This window comes from Hippopotamus amphibius, chromosome 15, assembly GCF_030028045.1.
Source record: "Hippopotamus amphibius kiboko isolate mHipAmp2 chromosome 15, mHipAmp2.hap2, whole genome shotgun sequence".
NCBI classification, from domain to species: domain Eukaryota; kingdom Metazoa; phylum Chordata; class Mammalia; order Artiodactyla; family Hippopotamidae; genus Hippopotamus; species Hippopotamus amphibius.
Genome location: NC_080200.1, coordinates 425,711 through 443,207, shown reverse-complemented (window position 1 = coordinate 443,207; position 17,497 = coordinate 425,711). Strand labels below are relative to the sequence as shown.

At 61.0% G+C, this 17,497-nt stretch overlaps 2 protein-coding genes across 2 annotated transcripts; both read right to left on the bottom strand.

The window, feature by feature from the left end:
- Positions 1 to 1,873: 1,873 nt before the first annotated feature.
- On the bottom strand, positions 1,874 to 4,748 carry PRTN3 (proteinase 3). The gene is made up of 5 exons (XM_057709906.1): positions 4,682 to 4,748; positions 3,813 to 3,972; positions 3,364 to 3,505; positions 2,449 to 2,679; positions 1,874 to 2,044 (listed from the first exon to the last, which is right to left on the bottom strand). Exons 1-5 carry the CDS (start codon positions 4,746 to 4,748, stop codon positions 1,874 to 1,876), a joined length of 771 nt encoding a protein of 256 aa, XP_057565889.1.
- Positions 4,749 to 11,560: 6,812 nt separating this feature from the next.
- On the bottom strand, positions 11,561 to 14,135 carry AZU1 (azurocidin 1). The gene is made up of 5 exons (XM_057709967.1): positions 14,081 to 14,135; positions 13,662 to 13,818; positions 13,140 to 13,284; positions 12,255 to 12,491; positions 11,561 to 11,725 (listed from the first exon to the last, which is right to left on the bottom strand). The coding sequence occupies exons 1-5, from the start codon at positions 14,133 to 14,135 to the stop codon at positions 11,561 to 11,563; spliced, it is 759 nt and encodes a 252-aa protein (XP_057565950.1).
- Positions 14,136 to 17,497: the final 3,362 nt, after the last annotated feature.

The window sequence follows — 17,497 nt, the reverse complement described above, 5'->3', positions numbered from 1 at the left end:
GACTCTGGGTTCAGACCCTGGCATGGCCACGTGCCCGCTATGACTTCAGGCCAAGGACGTAACCCCTCTGTGCCTCCGTTTCCTCGTCTGTAAAGTGCAAGTTATAAGCTCCCATCTCACAGGATTGTCCCGAGGAGTAAATGAACTCTTGTCAGCTTCTCCGATGAGAAAGTGCCGTCCTTGAGGGTTTGTTAACCATTAACCCACTCCCGGTGGGCACGGCGGTGATTGCCGTGGGGAGCAGGGCCGGCCGCCGAGGGGGTTCTGATTCCTGATCAGAGCGGTGATGCCGCGGGGAGCCTCTCCCTGGACCGCCGTTACACCACGTGGCCTTCCCCACGGCTGCAGGCTGCGGGGCCCCTGCGCCGTCCCCAGCCGCCCTGCTCTCCCCGAGGCCCCCAGATCCCCCAAGCTCACCTCCCCTTCTTGGATCTGACCTTTGCTGTGCAGAACTTTCCTCTGACTCATCTTTCTCTCTCTCTCCTTCTCTCTCTCTCTCTCTCACACACAGACACACACACACACACACACACACACACACACACACACACACACACGGGCTCGTAGGAAATAGAAAACACCCGGGGCTGTTTTTTTCTGGGTTTTTCTGTTCCCATCAATGGGCTCAATCCAACATTCCCTCCAGCAAACCTAATTTACCCCCCAGTGCCGGGCACCAAAAGTCCCTCTGGGCTTTTTATGGAAACCACTTCCCTGCCGAGAGCCCGTGGGAAATGCGGGGCATTCCCCACATCCTCCCCCCGACACTCATTAGCATGTGTTTCCCAGGATTTTGGCTTCGCCCCGGCTCTCAGCACATGCTCCAGCTGCAGCCGAAAACCAGTCTCAGCTCCTGCCCTGGGGTGGTCGGCCCAGGCATGAAACACTTAAAAAGGGGGCGGGGGGGGGGGAGGTCTGGCTCCAGCTGGAATTTGCACGCTGCCACCAGGTGGCGGCAGAGGAAGCCAATAACAGAGGCCGCCTCCCCCTCCGCTGTGTCCCCGGGGCGGCTCCGCCCCCCTCTCCCAGCCTCCGTTGCCTCATGGCCGGGGCACGCACCCCATCCACAGCTGGCCAATGACCCATCCCTCTGCCTGGCCTCAGGCCTCTCCTCTAGACCCCAGCCCCGCCCCCTCCCCGACCTGCTCTCCGTCCCCCGCACCCAAGCCTTGCTGTTCCTCCTGCCCCCGACCGTGTCCTGACGCAGGGCCCTTGCGCTGGCGGTGCCTTGCCTGGCGCGCCTTCTCCTGTTGTTCCTGTTCACACATTGGGAGTCAGCTCAGGCATTGCCGCCTCCTCCAGGAAGCCTCCCTCATAGCCCTTCTACCTGCCCCTTACTAGCTCAGGAGCCTCACAGGCCCTGGGCACCCCTCGTTATGACAGCTTGGTGCTCAAGGAGCCCCGGAGCTGGGAGACACAGAACTGGACAGGACACCCCCAGCCCCGAGGGCCAGGGTGGGACTCCTTGGACACTTGGGAAATCTCTGGGGCGACTCCACTTTGCAGATGAGAAAACTGAGGCACAGAGAGGGGCCACCACTTGCCCCGGGTCACACTGGCGGGGCTGGGTTAGAACCCACCTCTGCGGGTGTCTGGGGAGTGGGACCCACTGTGACCTCCTCCGACCTGCAGGCCTCTGTTCCCACCGCCACCCGGGTTCGGGGTTTGGGAACTCGGACGCTGAGGACTCTGGGATGCTCTCTCCCACCTCTCCCCAAAGGAAGGACACAGAGCAGCTGGGGGTGGTTCAGCTTTTATTGACACACCGTCCTGCTCCCCGCGGGGTGTGCGGGGAAGGGCTCACGGGTGCAGAAGCAGACCCGCCGCCTCTGTGCACAGCTGGGCCTCGGCACCTGCGGAGGCTCTGGGGGGCTCAGGGGCTGTCCTCGCCCCCTGCGGTGCGCAGCACCGAGCGGATCCAGTCCACGTAGAGGGAGACGCGAGCAAAGAAGTCGGGGTACTGGCGAGAGGCACATCCCCGGATTACGAAGGAGTCCACACCCTGGACAAGGCCGTCGCAGACCAAGGGGCCGCCCGAGTCCCCCTGGGAAGGAGGCAGGGCAGCCCGTCACTCTGGGCCGGGCCAGCAGCCGGACGGGGCTGCCTCGGGAAGGGGCCACGGAGGGGTGAGATGTTTCCAGTCTGGAATTTTCTTTAAGGCACGCGTGTGAGACAGGGAGGGGAGGCCCCACTGGAGGAGAGCGGGCGTTTAGTGGACCCCAGGATTCTGGGTGTGGCCCCCGGAGCGGGGCTGGGTCCCCCCCTCAGGAGGGTCCTCAGGGTGGAAAAGCCCCCGGAGGCATGACGGCAGCATGGGCCCTCACGACGGGTGTGCCCGCCGGCCAGACGGGGAGCTGGAGGCAGTCTGCAGCTGCTCAGTGAGGAGAAGACGGGCTTGGGCCCCGCCACCTGCCCACCCCGGGCAGTCCCTGCAGCTCCCGCGCTTACGAAACAGATGCCAGCAGCGCGTCGGGGCACGAAGGTGCACACGTTCTGTGCCTGGCACAGGAAGGTGACCACGGTGACGTTGAGCTCCTGCAGGACCTGGGGCAGCGGCTCTAAGGTCCCCAGGCGGCCCCAGCCCATGGCCAGGCACTGGGTGCCGTGCGGCAGCAACTGGTTCTGCTGGGGGAGCTGGGCCACCGCGACCTGGGCGTTGAGGGAGGCTGGGCGGTCCAACTGGGGCAGAGGGCAGGTGGTGGGCAGTGAGCCCCTGACTCCGGGACCCACATCCACCCACGGATGATTATCTCAAAGTGCCTCCTCTGGGCCTTTGCACATGCTGTTCCCGCCACCTGGCTCTACCTCAGAGGTCACCTCCTCCAGGGAGGCTGCCCTGATCAGCCTCCAAACCCACCAGGGCTCAGCTTTACATTCCCAGAGGCCATGAGCCTCCCCTTTGCAGCACTGGTCATTGTTGCATTCATTCACGTACAAAGCACTTATTGAGCACCAACTGTATGCTTGATCCTGGGTTAAGCCCTGAGGAGACGACCTCTGCCCTCGGGGAGCTGATCTTTAGGGCTGGGAGGGGCCAAGAAACGAATGGCAGGTGGCCAGGTGGTGCAGTCAAGGGAAATCTAGCCCTGGGGTAAACAGTGAATGGGGGGGTGCTGTCACTCAAGTAGCGGGAGGGGAGGCTGGTGCCGAGGCTGGGGTGAGGGCATCTGGGAACAGCTCAGGGAGCGGGGAGGGGACAGCCCGGCAAAGGCCTTGGTGGGGGGGCATCGCGCAGGCTCAGAAGGTGGTGCTTGGCTCGCTCCGCACCGGGCCGAGTCCCACCCCCGCCGGGGCTCGTGTATGCAGTCGGGCTGGAGGGCGAGCGCACGCGGTCCCTGGGCCCGGCCGGCCCCGCCCACCCACCTGCAGGAGGAGGATGTCGTTCAGCTTCTCCTGCTCGTTGTAGCCCATCTCAAAGAGCCGGCTGATGCCGAACCTCTGCTGGGTGGGCTCGGAGGTCTGCAGGCTGTGGATCCCCAGCACCACGCTCACGCGCGACGGGTTCCTGAGGGCCGGGGCGCTCATCGCGGGGCCCCCGCCCCGCCCCCGCATCCCGCACCCCCGCCCTGAGGCCCAGGGTGCAGCCCCCCCCCGGGGCCTCCCCGCCGCTGCCCCGGGAGAGCCCACCGCCGCGTCCGCATCTTGCCCCCGAGGCCTGCACCCCCGGCTGGAGCCCATCCTCCGGGGGCATCAGGGCGCCACGCGGCGCTGGGGAGCGGGGCGGGCGCCCGCCTGGCTTGGGACGAGGGGGTCGGGCAGACGGGCGTGGGGCTGAGGCCGGGCCGCGCCCCCCGCCGCGCAGGCGCACTCACACGCTGCTCAGGCAGTGGGCGGCGGTCAGCACGAAGCGCGGGTGGATCAGGGTCCCCCCGCAGAAGTGGCCGCCGGGCAGCCTCTGCAGGGACGCCATGTAGGGGCGCGAGTGGGGCTGCGCCTCCCGCCCGCCCACGATCTCCGCGGCCCGGGCTGCACCTGGAGACGCGGGGGTCAGCGGCCGGCGCCGTGCCTGACGCCCCAAACCCCCATCCCCCACCCCCACCCCCCCGGCCCAGGGAGCCCAGACCGGGGGAGGGCAGAGCCGCTGTGTGCCCTCCGGCCCGGGCCCCCTCGGAGCCTCCGTTTCCCCATCTGCAACCTGGGGGTCCCACGGCAGCACAGAGGGGCTGGGGGCTGCCGGGTGTCAGGGGGCCGGGCCTGGGACCGTGAGCGCCCGGGCGGGCGGGAAAGCCTGGTGGTCATGTACATTTCTGAAGGCTCCAGGCGGCAGCGCGCGCGGTCCTGGAGGTCAGGAGGGGGAGGAAGCGGACGAGATGACCCATCTTGCAGATGGAAAAACTGAGGCTTGAAAAAGCCTCATCGAGATGAGGGCGGAGGGGCTGGCACTCCGGTTCCTGCTCTGACACCTGCGTCCGCCCCCCGGTGACACAGTCACTGGTGCACGACATGTATGGAGCACTTTCTGTGTCAAGAAGCTGTCCAGGGACGCTGGGTATATTGAGTTCCTAGGACGCCTCCCCCAGGCGGGAAGGACTAGGTTTTGCCCATTTTACAGATGGGGAAACAGAGCTGCATATCCCAGGCCTCCCCTTCCTCTCCTCCCCTCCCCTTGAGGTGTTCATCCCATCCGAGCCATGAGGGTATGGGACAGGTGGACGGACAGACAGGCCCGGGCCCCACTCACCGCCCAGCAGCACAGCCAGCAGCACCGGGGCGAAGGCAGGGCTGGGTGCTCCGCAGCTTCGGGTCATGGTCAAGGGTGGTCCCCCTGTCTGCCCACCCCCTCTTATAGCCGCAGGTCAGGGAGGCCGTTGGGGTTGCCCCACGCCCGGGCTGGGCGTCCCCACTTCCTTCTTCCAGCTTGAGGGCCTCGGGGAGCGTGGCGGTCAAAGCTGCACCCCAGGAAGGTGCAGGGGCTTCAGGCTCAGGGTCCTGGCCCCACCAAGAGGTGTGGGAAGCCGGCTCCCACCCACCCCAAGCTACGTGTCCTCTGGAGACGTGTCCTCTGGAGATGGGGTCTGTGTCCCGGGCAGGATGGCCACAGCCCTCAGAGTGACGCGTGCCCCAACTCCCACACCTGCAAGGGGACGCGGCCTCCCCCCATGGGGTCCCTGTAGCCCCAGCAAGGCGGGATGTGGCTGGCGTGTGCAGGGGTGGGGTGAGCCCTACTCAGCGGGACAGAAAACGGGGTCCTGCCCCCCCGCACCCACAGGGTCATCTCTCTGCCCTCACTTTGTCTGGGGGGGTCGCTCTCCTCTCTAAGGCAGCGTGCTCACCTGGGGCGATTCCTCCCCCAGGAACACATGGAGATATCTGGGGACACCTGTGGTTGTCACGGCTGGGGGGCTCCTGGCCTGGAGTGGGTGGGGCCAGGGATGGCGCTCCACAGCGGGGGGTGGGGGGGTGTAGGGGAGACTCTGATGCCTGCGAGGCGTTTATTTATTTGTATGTTTCTTTATAGCTGACTCCTTATGATGAAAATTTTAAACCTTCAGAAGCACAGATAGAAGAGCTCACGGAATTTGGGGGCCAGAAAAAAAGAGTTTAAGCTTTTCACTGTGAAATCATTTCACGCGCACAGAAGTCCGCAGAATCCCGGGATTTGCTGCCGCAGCTGCACAACGTTTGCCTGCTCCACAGACTGGCTGCATTTCAGTCACACGTCTCTGATCTGGGATCCCCAGCTCCCGCCCCCCGCATCTCCCAGGCTCGGGGGCAGCCCCTCGGCCTCTCCCGTGCCGCGTGCTGTGTCCTTGGTGGCGACCTGGCGGTGTTCGGGGAGAACGTCCCTCTGAGTGGGCTTGCGCGAGGCCCACGCGGAGACGGGGTCTGTGTCCCGGGCAGGGGTCCCACAGACGTGGGGCATCATCTCTGAGGTGCCTGTGGGTCCCTCCTGCCAGGTCACACGTTCCTCCTGGGGACGCGTGACGGTCTGGGGGGATCTTCCGAGGCAGAAACACCTGCTCTGGGTGTCGTCCACCGAGGCCTCCTGCAGAGCTCACCCGCCCCTGCCTTCCTCCAGCAGGCGGCCGCCCCTCCTCTGCCGACGCGTTTTTATTTTTTAAATTTTATTGACGTGTGGTTGATTTACAATGTTGATATCTGCTGAACAGCAAGGTGACCCAGTTTTGCATATATATATTCCTTTCCAATATGGTTGATCACAGGATATGGACTAGTTCCCTGGGCTGTACAGTGGGGCCTTGCTGTTTACGCATCGTATATATCACAGTTCGCATCTGCTAACCCCACACTCCCAGTCCATCACCCCCAGCCCCCTCCCCCTTGGCAACCACACGTCTGGTCTCTATGTCTGTGAGTCTGTTTCTGTTTCGTAGATAAGTTCATCTGTGTCATATTTTAGATTCCAGATGTAAGTGACATCACATGGCACTTGTCTTTCTGTCTGACTTACTTCACTCAGTATGATAACCTCTAGGTCCATCCATGTTGCTGCAAACGGCATCATTTCATTCATTTTTAGGGCTGAGTAATATTCCATCGCATGTGTGTACCACATCTTCTTTATCCATCTGTCAGTGGGCATTTAGGTTCTTCCCACGTCTCGGCGGCTGGAAATAGTGCTGCTGTGAACATAGGGGTGCACGTGTCTTTTTGAATGAGAGTTTTGTCCAGGTACGTGCCCAGGAGTGGGGTGGTTGGGTCACATGGTAGCTCTACGTTTAGTTTTCTGAGGACCCTCCATCCTGTTCTCCACAGTGGCTGCAACTTACCTTCCCACCCACAGGGAAGGAGGCTCCCTTCTCTCCACACCCTCTCCAGCACTTGTTATTTGCAGACTTCTTAATGATGGCCGTTCTGACTGGTGTGAGCTGCTTCCTCCTTGTAGTTCTGACGTGCGTTTCTCTGATCGTTAGTGGTGTTGGGCAGCTTTTCATGTGCCTCTTGGCCACCTGTATTGCCAACATGTTTTTAAGTCACACATCAGCCCAGTCACGGGGAAAGGCCCCCGGGTGCACCCGCCACGGGGCGTCAGCCAGACCATAGCCCCGGGTGCGGCCCTGACATGTCCCTACAGAAACCCAGGGCGGCTCTGCTGTTTGCTTTCAGAACTGGTTTCTCTTGTTGCACGAGCACGTCTTCGCGCACCGGCTCTGTCCGGTCCAGCGGGGCAGGCTGCGCAGTGCCTCGGTTTCCCCACCTGTGCAGTGAGGCGGGGGTGGGCAGGGGCCCTGTCCTGGGGCAGCAGCGGGAGGAAACGATGCACGAGCGTGTGGGAGGGCGCTGGGCGCGCGGTGAGGCCAGGTGAGCACGGCGCCAGCCCTGTCGCTGGCCCCCGCCCCGCCCTGCTTGTACCGCTGCGCTTCTCCGGGTCGGCACGCGTCTCCCTGAGGCCCAGACTCTTCTGGAGCAGACGCGGGGCGGGTGCACCACAGGCTCCGGAGCCCCTCGCCTGGGTCCACGTTCTGCTGTGCCTTGTGATCCTGGGCTGGAAATGCCGCCTCTCTGGGCCTCAGTTTCCCCATCTGTTAATGATGGCAGTGATGAGAACAGGCCCAGCTCAGGGGCTGACTTCCCCAGTGCAGGCGAGAGCGCGAAGCGTCAGCTGATGAAAGGGGACATACACACACGGGAACACCCTCAGCCATGCAAAGGGGTGAAGCCCTGACACGCGCGACCACACGGACGGACCCTGAGGACACGAGGCTCAGGGAGAGGAGCAGACACAGGAGGACACACAGGGGGTGACTCCACGGATGGGAAACGTCCAGAACAGGCAGGTCCACAGACAGAGAGTGGGCTCCTGGCTGTCGGGCTGGGGGAGGGGGTGGGAGGTGACTGCTGATGGGGGAAGGGCTTCTTTTTAGGGTGATGGAATGTTCTGGAATTAGAGGTGGTGGTTGCACATCCTGTGGTGGTACTAAATGCTCCTGAATTGCTAAAGCAGTGGGTTGTATGCTATGTGAAGCACATTTCAATAAAGCTTTAACCGAAAAAGAGAAACACACGCACACAGCTTTGTTAGGTATCTGCCCACACGGTCCCGGCTGTGCGCTCTCACCCCCCAGGGAGCCTCCTGAGGTTGGGGGTGGGGGCTGGGGGGTCACGGCACCCGTGGCGACCGGGGGATGGCCCGGGCTCCCCTGTCTGCGCCAGGCCTGGGGTGCGGGCAGGCAGGTGAGCTGCAGGGGTGAGAAGCTGCCTGAAGGCAGAGGCTTGTCGGGGAGGGAGGGAAGGCGTGGGGCGGGGTGGGGGGCTGGTGGCCCTGGGAGCCCTGGGGATGGTAACCCGGAGGGAACCGTCTGGGGCCCCGGGGGTCGGGGCGGCGGGTGGAGGGGAAGTGGGGCTGGAAGCTGCGGCCTTGGCCCCTTCCCGCTCCAACTGTGGCTGGCGCAACAGGCAACGACCTCCCCGGGAGCCTGGGCCGGTCGGGGGGAGCCACTGGGACCAAGCAGACCCGCCCCGGATCGAGGCAAGGAGGGCGGGAGAGGCTCCGCCTCAGTGCCTCTGCCTCTTTTCCCTCTTCTCTCCTTAAAAAAGAAAAATACTCCTTTCTTGAGGGTGTCAGTGTCAGGGGCTCCAAGGGTGCTCTTGGACCCCAGCCCCCAGGGCCTCGGTTTTCCCATCTGAAAAATGAGCAGGCAGGGCCCCTGGGCTCCTGAGCCCCTAACGTGCCTCTCTGCGCCTCAGTTTCCCCTCTGTAAAGCAGGACCCATTATGAACCCCCAATTCCACTCCTGAGTATAAACCCACAGCATTGAAAATCGGTATTTGAACAAAACTTGGACACAAACGTCCACAGCGACCTGATCCATAGCAGCCAACCCGGATGCCCATCGACGGATGATGGATAAACAGTGTGTCCGTCCACACACGGGAGCATCTCTCAGCCACGAGAGGGGTGAAGCCCTGACACTGGCTGCAGCGTGGACGGACCCTGAGGACACGAGGCTCAGGGAGAGGAGCAGACACAGGAGGACACACAGGGTGTGACTCCACGGATGGGAAACGTCCACAACGGGCAGATCCACAGGGACAGAGAGTGGGTTCCTGGTTGTCAGGGGCTGGGGAGGGGGTGGGGTGACTGCGGATGGGGACGGGGCTTCTTTTTGGCCTGATGGAATGTTCTGGAATTGGGTGGTGGTGAGGATTGCACAACCTAGTGAAATACACTAAAACCACTGAATTGTATGCTTTCAAAGAGTCCATTTTATGTTATGTGAATTTCACCGCAGTAACTTATGAAACGCAAACCTGGGACCTCGACCGGGCCTGTAGGATGGGGTGAGGGCCCGGCTCGCAGCTGGTACCCAGTAAGCGTCAGCGAGGCCAGTGGGGACAGTGGCTCCCTGGGCTTTAGGCGCCGCATCTGTAAAATGGCTTAGTGACCCCACGACTGACCTCGGCAGCCGGTCTGTGTGGGCGAGCCCCAGGGGCTTCTGGGGCAGTGGGAGGGTTGGGGGCCCCATGGCCGGGGGCTCAGGGCCCCACAGACCCCACACCACCCGGCTGCGACAGAGCCTTTCCCCTCCCCCGTGTGTTGGGGCGTCAGCGGGGCCGCCAGGCAAGGGCGGGACGGGGCATCTCCTCGTTGGGCCTTAGCCAGCTGGGCCGAGCCGCTCACACAGCCATGTGCTGCCCACCGCCCCGGGCTCCGCGGTTCCCCCGGCACCCCCAGCCCGGACACTGGAGCCTTTGCAGCTTTTTCCTCTCGAGCCACGTGGCAGGACCTGTTCCCGTCCACATGCAAGGTGACACGTGGGCAGCCGCCAGGGCAGCGCCTGGTTCAGATGCCCCAGACCCGTCCCTGCCTCCACCCCCCCCCCAGGCAGATGAGACCCCGCAGACCTCCTGCCTCCCACCTCCCAGGAGGCCAGTGGGCGTTTCTCACGTACTGGGTGACGGACAGTTTTTCTACATCGTCAAGCACCTTCTGTGTTTCTTTGCCGCAAACTGTTTACATCCTTGACCCATATCTTTACTCCTGGGCTCTGATTTTTTTCCTTATTGATTTTAGGTGCACATTATGTGTACTATATTAAAATATACAAAATAAATATAAATATATACTATACATATTAATGTGCAATATCTACACAATGGATTTATTATAATTACATTATGTTATTAAGTTTTTTAAAAATTTATTTATTGGCTGCATTGGGTCTTCGTTGCTGTGCGTGGGCTTTCTCTAGTTGTGGTGCGTGGGCTTCTCAGTGCGGTGGCTTCTCTTGTTGCGGAGCACTGGCTCTAGGTGCACAGGCGTCAGTAGTTGTGGTGCATGGGCTCAGTAGCTGCAGCTCATGGGCTCTAGAGCTCAGGCTCAGTGGTTGTGGCACATGGGCTTAGTTGCTCCGCGGCATGTGGGATCTTCCCCGACCAGGGCTCGAACCTGTGTCCCCCACGTTGACAGGTGGATTCTTCACCACCGAACCACCAGGGAAGCCCCCCCCCCCGCACCGTATATTTTTAAAAATACAAGTATAATATATATTAAATACTAATATATAATGTAATATATAGTTTAACTTTTATTTTAACGAAACAATTTTATTTAGTTTAATAAATATATTATGTGTATTGTGTGTTATATATTATTTATATAATTATATTTGTTTTTTGTTATTTATACAGTTATATTTATCATGTTTTATATAGCATATATATATTTTTTTTTGCCCACACTGTGCAGCACGTGGGATCTTAGTTCCCCGACCAGGGATCTAACCTGGCCCCCTGCAGTGGAAGCTCAAAGTCGTAACCACTAGACCGCTGGGGACGTCCCTATATTTATTATTTAATATTTATATTTTAGTTCCTTTCATAGTAGGCTCTTTAACCTTCTGTGATTCAAGTGGCAAATAGTCTAAAGCCAGTTTCTCGTGTGTGTCTTGAATTTGCAGCACAGACAGCAGCCAGGCCTCCGTGTCAGCGAGTTCCACACCCGCGGATTCAGCCAACCACAGACTCAAAAGATTTGGAAAAACATTTCCAGAAAGTTCCAAAGAGCAAAGCTTGAATTTGCTGTAGGCAGGCAACTATTTACACAGCATTTACACTGTATCAGGTATTATATCATCTAGAGATGCTGTAACGTGCACGGGAGGGTGTGCAGAGGTTACTTGCGAGGATTACGTTGATGTAAGGGACTTGCGCGTGCGCAGATTTGAGTACCCGGGAGGGTCTTGGAGCCAAGCCCCTGCAGATACTAAGGCGGGACTGTATTCTTGACCGAAATGAGAGACGGTTTAAGGGGGCCTGGAATCTCACAGATGGGGGTCCAGAGCCCGCTCTGGCTGTGTGGCCTCAGGGGAGTCACGCAACCTCTCTGAGCCTCTCTTGGGTGAAGGTAGCAAGAGCCCCTGGTTCTCAGGGGTGCGAGCGGAGTCAGTGAGTGGAGACCCCTGGGATGGATGCCACTCAAGGCGGAAGATGTCCCTGCGCTCGGCCCCCGGCGCCCACCCGCCCCGCAAAGCACAAATCAGCTGCGTGGAGACCATGGGAACACAGCCTTTATTAGAGGCACAGGTGCGCAGGCGGGGTGGGGCCGCGGGATGGGACACGCGGCGTGGGGGGCGTGGGGGGCGCGGCGGGGAGGGCATCAGGCCGGCGCCCATCCGCCTGGCTGGTTTATAATTGAGTCGATCCAGTCCCGGAAGAGCGCCACGCGGGCGAAGAAGTCGGGGCCCCTGCCGCAGGGCCCCCGGGACCAGGAGGCCACGCCGTGCGCCAGGCCGTTGCAGACGAGGGGGGTGCCCCCGTCCCCCTGCACGGGCGGCAGCAGAGTCAGGGCGCCCCTGGAACCACCGCTCCCGCCTCCCGCGGGTCCTGGTCCGCCCCCGGCCCTTTGCACGGCCCTCCCGGCTGCCGAACCCGAACCCTAACCCTCACCTTCGCTGGGTTAACGCCAGCGTGCGGCTCAAGTCTCAGATGCCCCCAGGGACTTCCTGACGCCCCAGGCTGGGCCCGTCCTGTGCACGCCCCTGTCTTGATACCTGACTCCCCCCAGCCACAAGGTCTGGGAGCTGCTGGCTGCGAAAGGGCAGACCCTACCCCATCCTCCTCCCTGCGGTGCCTCCAGCCCCCAGCACAGAGCTTGGCATGCTGTGTTGAATGAACACTGTTTCTCCGGCAGTTAAGATGCTCCAGTGTTTGAAGCATCCAGTTCTAATTCAACACTTAATCCTGGGGCCCTTGTCCTGGATTTGCCTTCTCCCACCGCCGGGAACTCATTACCTCTGAAGACCGCTCCTCCCACCACACGGTGCCCACACCAGATCACGCCGAGCCTGTACCTGGCAGATGCCGCCCCGTCGGTTACGGACGCCAGTGCACACGTTGTTGGGGCGACACTGGTTTGAGGGGGTCACGGTGACGTTCAGGACCCTTGGGAAGCGGCAGAGACGCCCCCTCTGCCGTCGGGCGCCCCAGCCCGCAACCTGGCAGCTGGTGCCAGCTTCCACCGTGGCGTTCTGTGCGGGCAGTGGTACCACTGCCACGGCGCTGCTGGTGAGGTTGGCCTGACGGTCCAGCTGGGGAGGGAAACTGAGTCAGGAGAGGGCAGAACTGGGGACCAGAGCCTCATGCGGCCCAACTGGGAGCCCGAACAGCAGTAACATGAGTTTTGGTCTAAAGTGGTTTGGGTTCAAATCCCAGTTTAGGCAGTAACCTGCCGTGGGGTCCTGGTCAAGTGACTTTACCTCTCTGGGCCCCTGGTTCCTCCAGAGAAGGAATCAATCGTTCTTACCGCACAGGTGGTTGAGAGGCCCCGAAGGTGAAGAGCTTGCCCAGGAAATGCAGATAAAACAAGGTACCATCCCCCCCACTCCCCACCGCCATACCCCCTCTTCACAACTGGCAGAAAAACTTAAAAAATCATAATACGCAGTGTCAGTAAAGATGTAGAGAAATGGGTGGTTTTCAATTCTGCTGGTGGGAAGGTAATTTGGCCCAGCCATTGTGGCTACTTGGGGGAAACTTTTGCACAGAAATACATACAGGTAAGTTCATTGTGATTCTGTCATACCAAAAACATCTGGAAACAACACAGGCACCCGGGATCCAGAGGCTAGCTACGTGGACCGTGCACTTGGCTGCGTGATTTAAACACCAGGATCCGTACATGGGGCTCGTCCCTCCGTAGCCCCTCAGGCCGGTGCCCGCCCCCACGCCCTCCCCACCTGTAGCAGCAGCACGTCGTTCAGGTTCTGCTGGGGGTCGTAGCCATTCTCACTGACGCCCCTGATGGAGAACACCTGCCGGGACCTCTCCTGCCGCCGCCTCAGGTTGTAGGCCCCCAGCACCACGGTGGCAATCCCGGTGTTCCTAAGAGCGGGTGGGGGCGGACACCAGGCTGGGGCAGTCCTGGGGGCTTGCGGGGACGCCCCCAGCCTTCCACACCCACCCCGGGGCCAAGGCACTGATGGGGAGCCGGCTTGCAAATAAGGCAGGGAATTAGCGGCCTGCTGGCCCGCCCACAGCAGGGATGGTCAAGCCTCCTTCCTTCCCTCCTTCTGCATCTCCCCTCTGTTTCCAGAGGGAGACCCTCCTGGGCCCCCTTCCCCTCTTGGGTCCCCCATTTCCCTCTCCAAGACCCTCAACCCTTCCTAAGGCCCCTGCCCCGTGCCAAGCCCCTTCCCAGGAATCCCCCAAGCTCTCTCCCTCTCCAAGCCCCGCTCCCTGCCCCGCGGCCCCCTCCTCACCGGCTTCGGAAGCAGCTGGCCGCTGTCAGGACGAAGGCCGGGTGGACCAGGGCACCCCCGCAGAAGTGCCTCCCTTGGCTCTGAATGGAGGCCAGGAATGGTAACTCCTGCGGCCGGGCCTTCCTGCCACCCACGATGTCCACCAGCGGGGCCGAGCCTGGGGGGCACGTGCATTGCGGGTCCCTGAGTCTCAGCCCCGTTCCTGGGGAGACCCCAGCATCCCAGCCACCCTGCTCCCAAAAGCACAGGGGCACACCCTCCCAGGGCCGGTCGGGGCCAGCCTGGCTGTGCGGTCTGGGCCAGGTCGCTCTCCCTCCCTGAGCCTTGCGTCCAGGGAAGCAGGGCCTCCCAGCCAGGCCCGTCCCCTGCAGCTGCAGCCCCGCAGAGACCGGGACGCCTGGCCCGGGGTGGGCACCCACCGGCCTCGGCGGTCGCCAGCAGGCTGGCCAGTAGGGCCAGGAGTCCGAGGGCCATCGTTATGGGGGCCGCTAGGGACGGCTGGGCTGGGGGCGCCCTTATACCGGGGCCTCGGCCGTTGGCACACCCCCCAGCCAGGGCCTGGCCCCTCCCGGCGGGAGCAGGGGAAGTTGCCCAAGGCCTCCAGAGCCAACTGCTCCCGGGGCCTGCCAACCCCTCCAACTGCCCACCCTGTGTCCCGTCCTCCCCCCCGTGTGGTGGGCCGCCCCTCAGGTGTGGGTGAGGCTGACACCGGCCGTGCCACTCACAGTGGGGGCTCCCCGCGGCTCTCCAGGCTGAGTGCTGGGGGTCCTACCACGGCCACCCGGCCTGGGGTTGAGTCCTGCTGGCTTTTGCGTGTGTGTGTGTTTTACTGCTTTTTATTTTTTAAAAACAGCTTTATTGAGATATAATTCAAGTACCACACAGTTCACCTATGTACAGTGTGCGATTTCATGGTTTTTCGTATATTCACAGTTACGCAGCTGTCACCCCAATTTTGGAACATTCCATCACCTCTAGAGAAGCCCCGCCCCCATCAGCAGTCACCCCTCCCCCAGCCCCTGACAACCAGGAACCCACTCTCTGTGTCTGTGCAGCTGCCTGTTCTGGACGTTTCCCTTCCGTGGAGTCACACCCTGTGTCTCCTGCGTCCAGCTTTTCACTTACAGGGTTTTTCACCTGTGGGCACCTGGCCAGGTCACTCGCCTGCCCTCCGTCTGTGCGCCTCTAACGTGGGCACGTGTGGCCGTGGAGCCCCCAGAGCTGGAGAGGTTGCCTCCCCTTCCCTGCTCTCGAAACAGGGTCTTCAGAGATTTCAGGCACCCAGGACCCGGGCAAGAGATGAGGCCACGGGGAGAGGAGAATAGGGTTGAGTATCCAGAATATATAAAGAACCCTCACGATTCAACAACAAAAAGACAAACCGTCCCCTTAAAAATGGGCAAAGGATGTGAACAGACATCTCTGCCAAGATACACAAATGGCCAACATGGCACGGAAAAATGCTTGGACTCGTAAGTCATCGGGGACATGCAAATCGAAACCTCAGTGAGACACCATCTCACACACCCACTAGGACGGCTGGGATGAGACGGGCAGAAAAAATGCAGTGCTGGCGAGGAGGTGGGAAATTGGAACCTCAGACACGCCGGCGGGGACGTAAAGCAGTGCAGCCGCCGGGGAGAGCCTGCCAGCTCTTCACACCATAAACACGGAACTCTCACATTCCTCAGCAGTTGCACTCCTAGGCGCGTGCCCGAGAGAACCCAGGACAGGGCCTCAGAAACCTGCACACGCATGTTCACAGCGTGACTCACGGCGGCCCAGATGCCCTTCAACAGACACACGTGTCCCTCCACACACGGGAGCATCCCTCAGCCACGAAAACGGGGGAAGCCCTGACGCGCGCTACCACGTGGACGGACCCTGAGGACACGAGGCTCAGGGAGAGGAGCAGACGCAGGAGGACACACAGGGTGTGACTCCACGGATGGGAAATGTCCAGAACAGGCAGATCCACAGACATGGAGAGTGGGTTCCTGGCTGTTGGGGCTGGCGGCTTAGGGGGTTAGGGGAATAATAGCTGCAGGAAGTGGGGTTTCTTTGGGGCAGATGGAATGTTCTGGAATTACATGGTTGTACAACTCTGTGAATGTTCCAGAAACCAGTGGATGGTATACTTTAAGACGGCTGCTCTTACGTCATGTGAAGTACACCTCAGTTTTTTTTTATAAATTTGTTTATTGTATTTATTTATTTATTTATTGGCTGCCTTGGGTCTTCGCTGCTGCACACGGGCTTTCTCTAGCTGTGGTGAACGGGGGCTACTCTTCATTGCATTGCGTGGGCTTGTTGCAGAGCACGGGCTCTAGGCGCATGGGCTTCAGTAGTTGCAGCACATGGGCTCAATAGTTGTGGCTCATGGGCTTAGTTGCTCTGCGGCATGTGGGATCTTCCTGGACCAGGGATGGAACCCGTGTCCCCTACATTGGCAGGCGAATTCTTAACCACTGCGCCACCAGGGAAGTCCCTCACCTCAATTTTTTTTTTTTATTTTATTTAAAAAAATTTTTGACACCAACATTAAAAAAAAAATAGGATTTATTTCCAAGGTGACACCAAGAGGTTGGGGCTGGTGGTAGACCCCACATCTCAGGACACTAGGACGGCAGTTCATGTCGAGGGCTGTTGCGGGGCAGGACTGGGGAGGGGATGGGCGTGGCAGTCAGGGTGGACTTGGCTCCTCTGCCCGGCCGCGTGGTGGGGCCCTGGGGCTCAGGCCTGGCCTTGCTGAGCCTCACGTTCCCACTGCCCAGCAGTGTCCCCCTCAAGCCTGCTTCCCGTCTCCACTCTCCCCGGACCCCACCTGCACATCCTTCATCCCCAGCTTGCCGCCCACCCTGTCCTGACACGTGGACCTGGCCACCGTCCAGCCCGGGGCACAGCCAGAGACAGGTCCATCGCCTCCTACTTGGGTGCTCTCAGGGGCCCGTCTCTGGACCTGTTTCCCTGTCTGGGCACCAAGACGTGAACAGCCTCCCCCCACCCCCGCCAGGAGAGCTGTGGTGAGCGCCCTGTGGGTTAACATGTGCAAGAGCCCCTGAGCAGCTCCAGGCGTGCTCAGTGCCTGTACCTGCGCTAAACTCCGCCGTGACTCCCTAGTGCCCCAGAATCACGACCAGGCCCCCCGCTGGGCCGTGTGCCACCACAGCCGGGCCTCAGGGAAGAAGACCCCCAGCCCTGCTCCTGATACTACCCCGGACCCTCTCCTGGCCCCCGAGCGGTCAGGAGGGTCCCCCAGGACACCCCTTCCTTCTCCTGAGCCCCCAGGAGGCACTCTGAGCCATGGCCCCACTTTCCCCTCCTCCTGCCTCCCAACGGCTGTTTGTGGTCACCTTTCAACACCAGGATTCCCAACGGCGGCCCAGCCCAGGCTCCGCCCCTGCCTGGCAGGGAAACCGAGGCGCAGTCAGCATCAGGCCTGGGGAGGCCGGACAGACAGTCCCGGGGTGCCCCGCGTGCCAAGCAGCCTGAGCGCAAACTGAGGCCCCGGCGGGATTCAAACCCTCTGCGTCCCACCCTTAGCCACACGTGCAGTTCATCTTTGAAGACACACGGAGCTGAGTCTCTTAAAACAAGAAGGGCCACAGCCAGGACCCGGCTGGAGCGTGAACGGCCGCACACAGCGGCTTCTCCACCCGTGCAGCCCTCGCCCCCAACCCTAACTGGACGCTTAACGGCGGGACTGATGGTGGGGGTGGGCCCCAGTTCCAGCGGCTCCCCCGTGACTGTACAGGACCAGGTATGCAGCAGGTGCTCAGGAGATGGTGAAAAAAATGAACTGAATAAAATCCTGCCGTTTGGGGCCTGGGGACCAT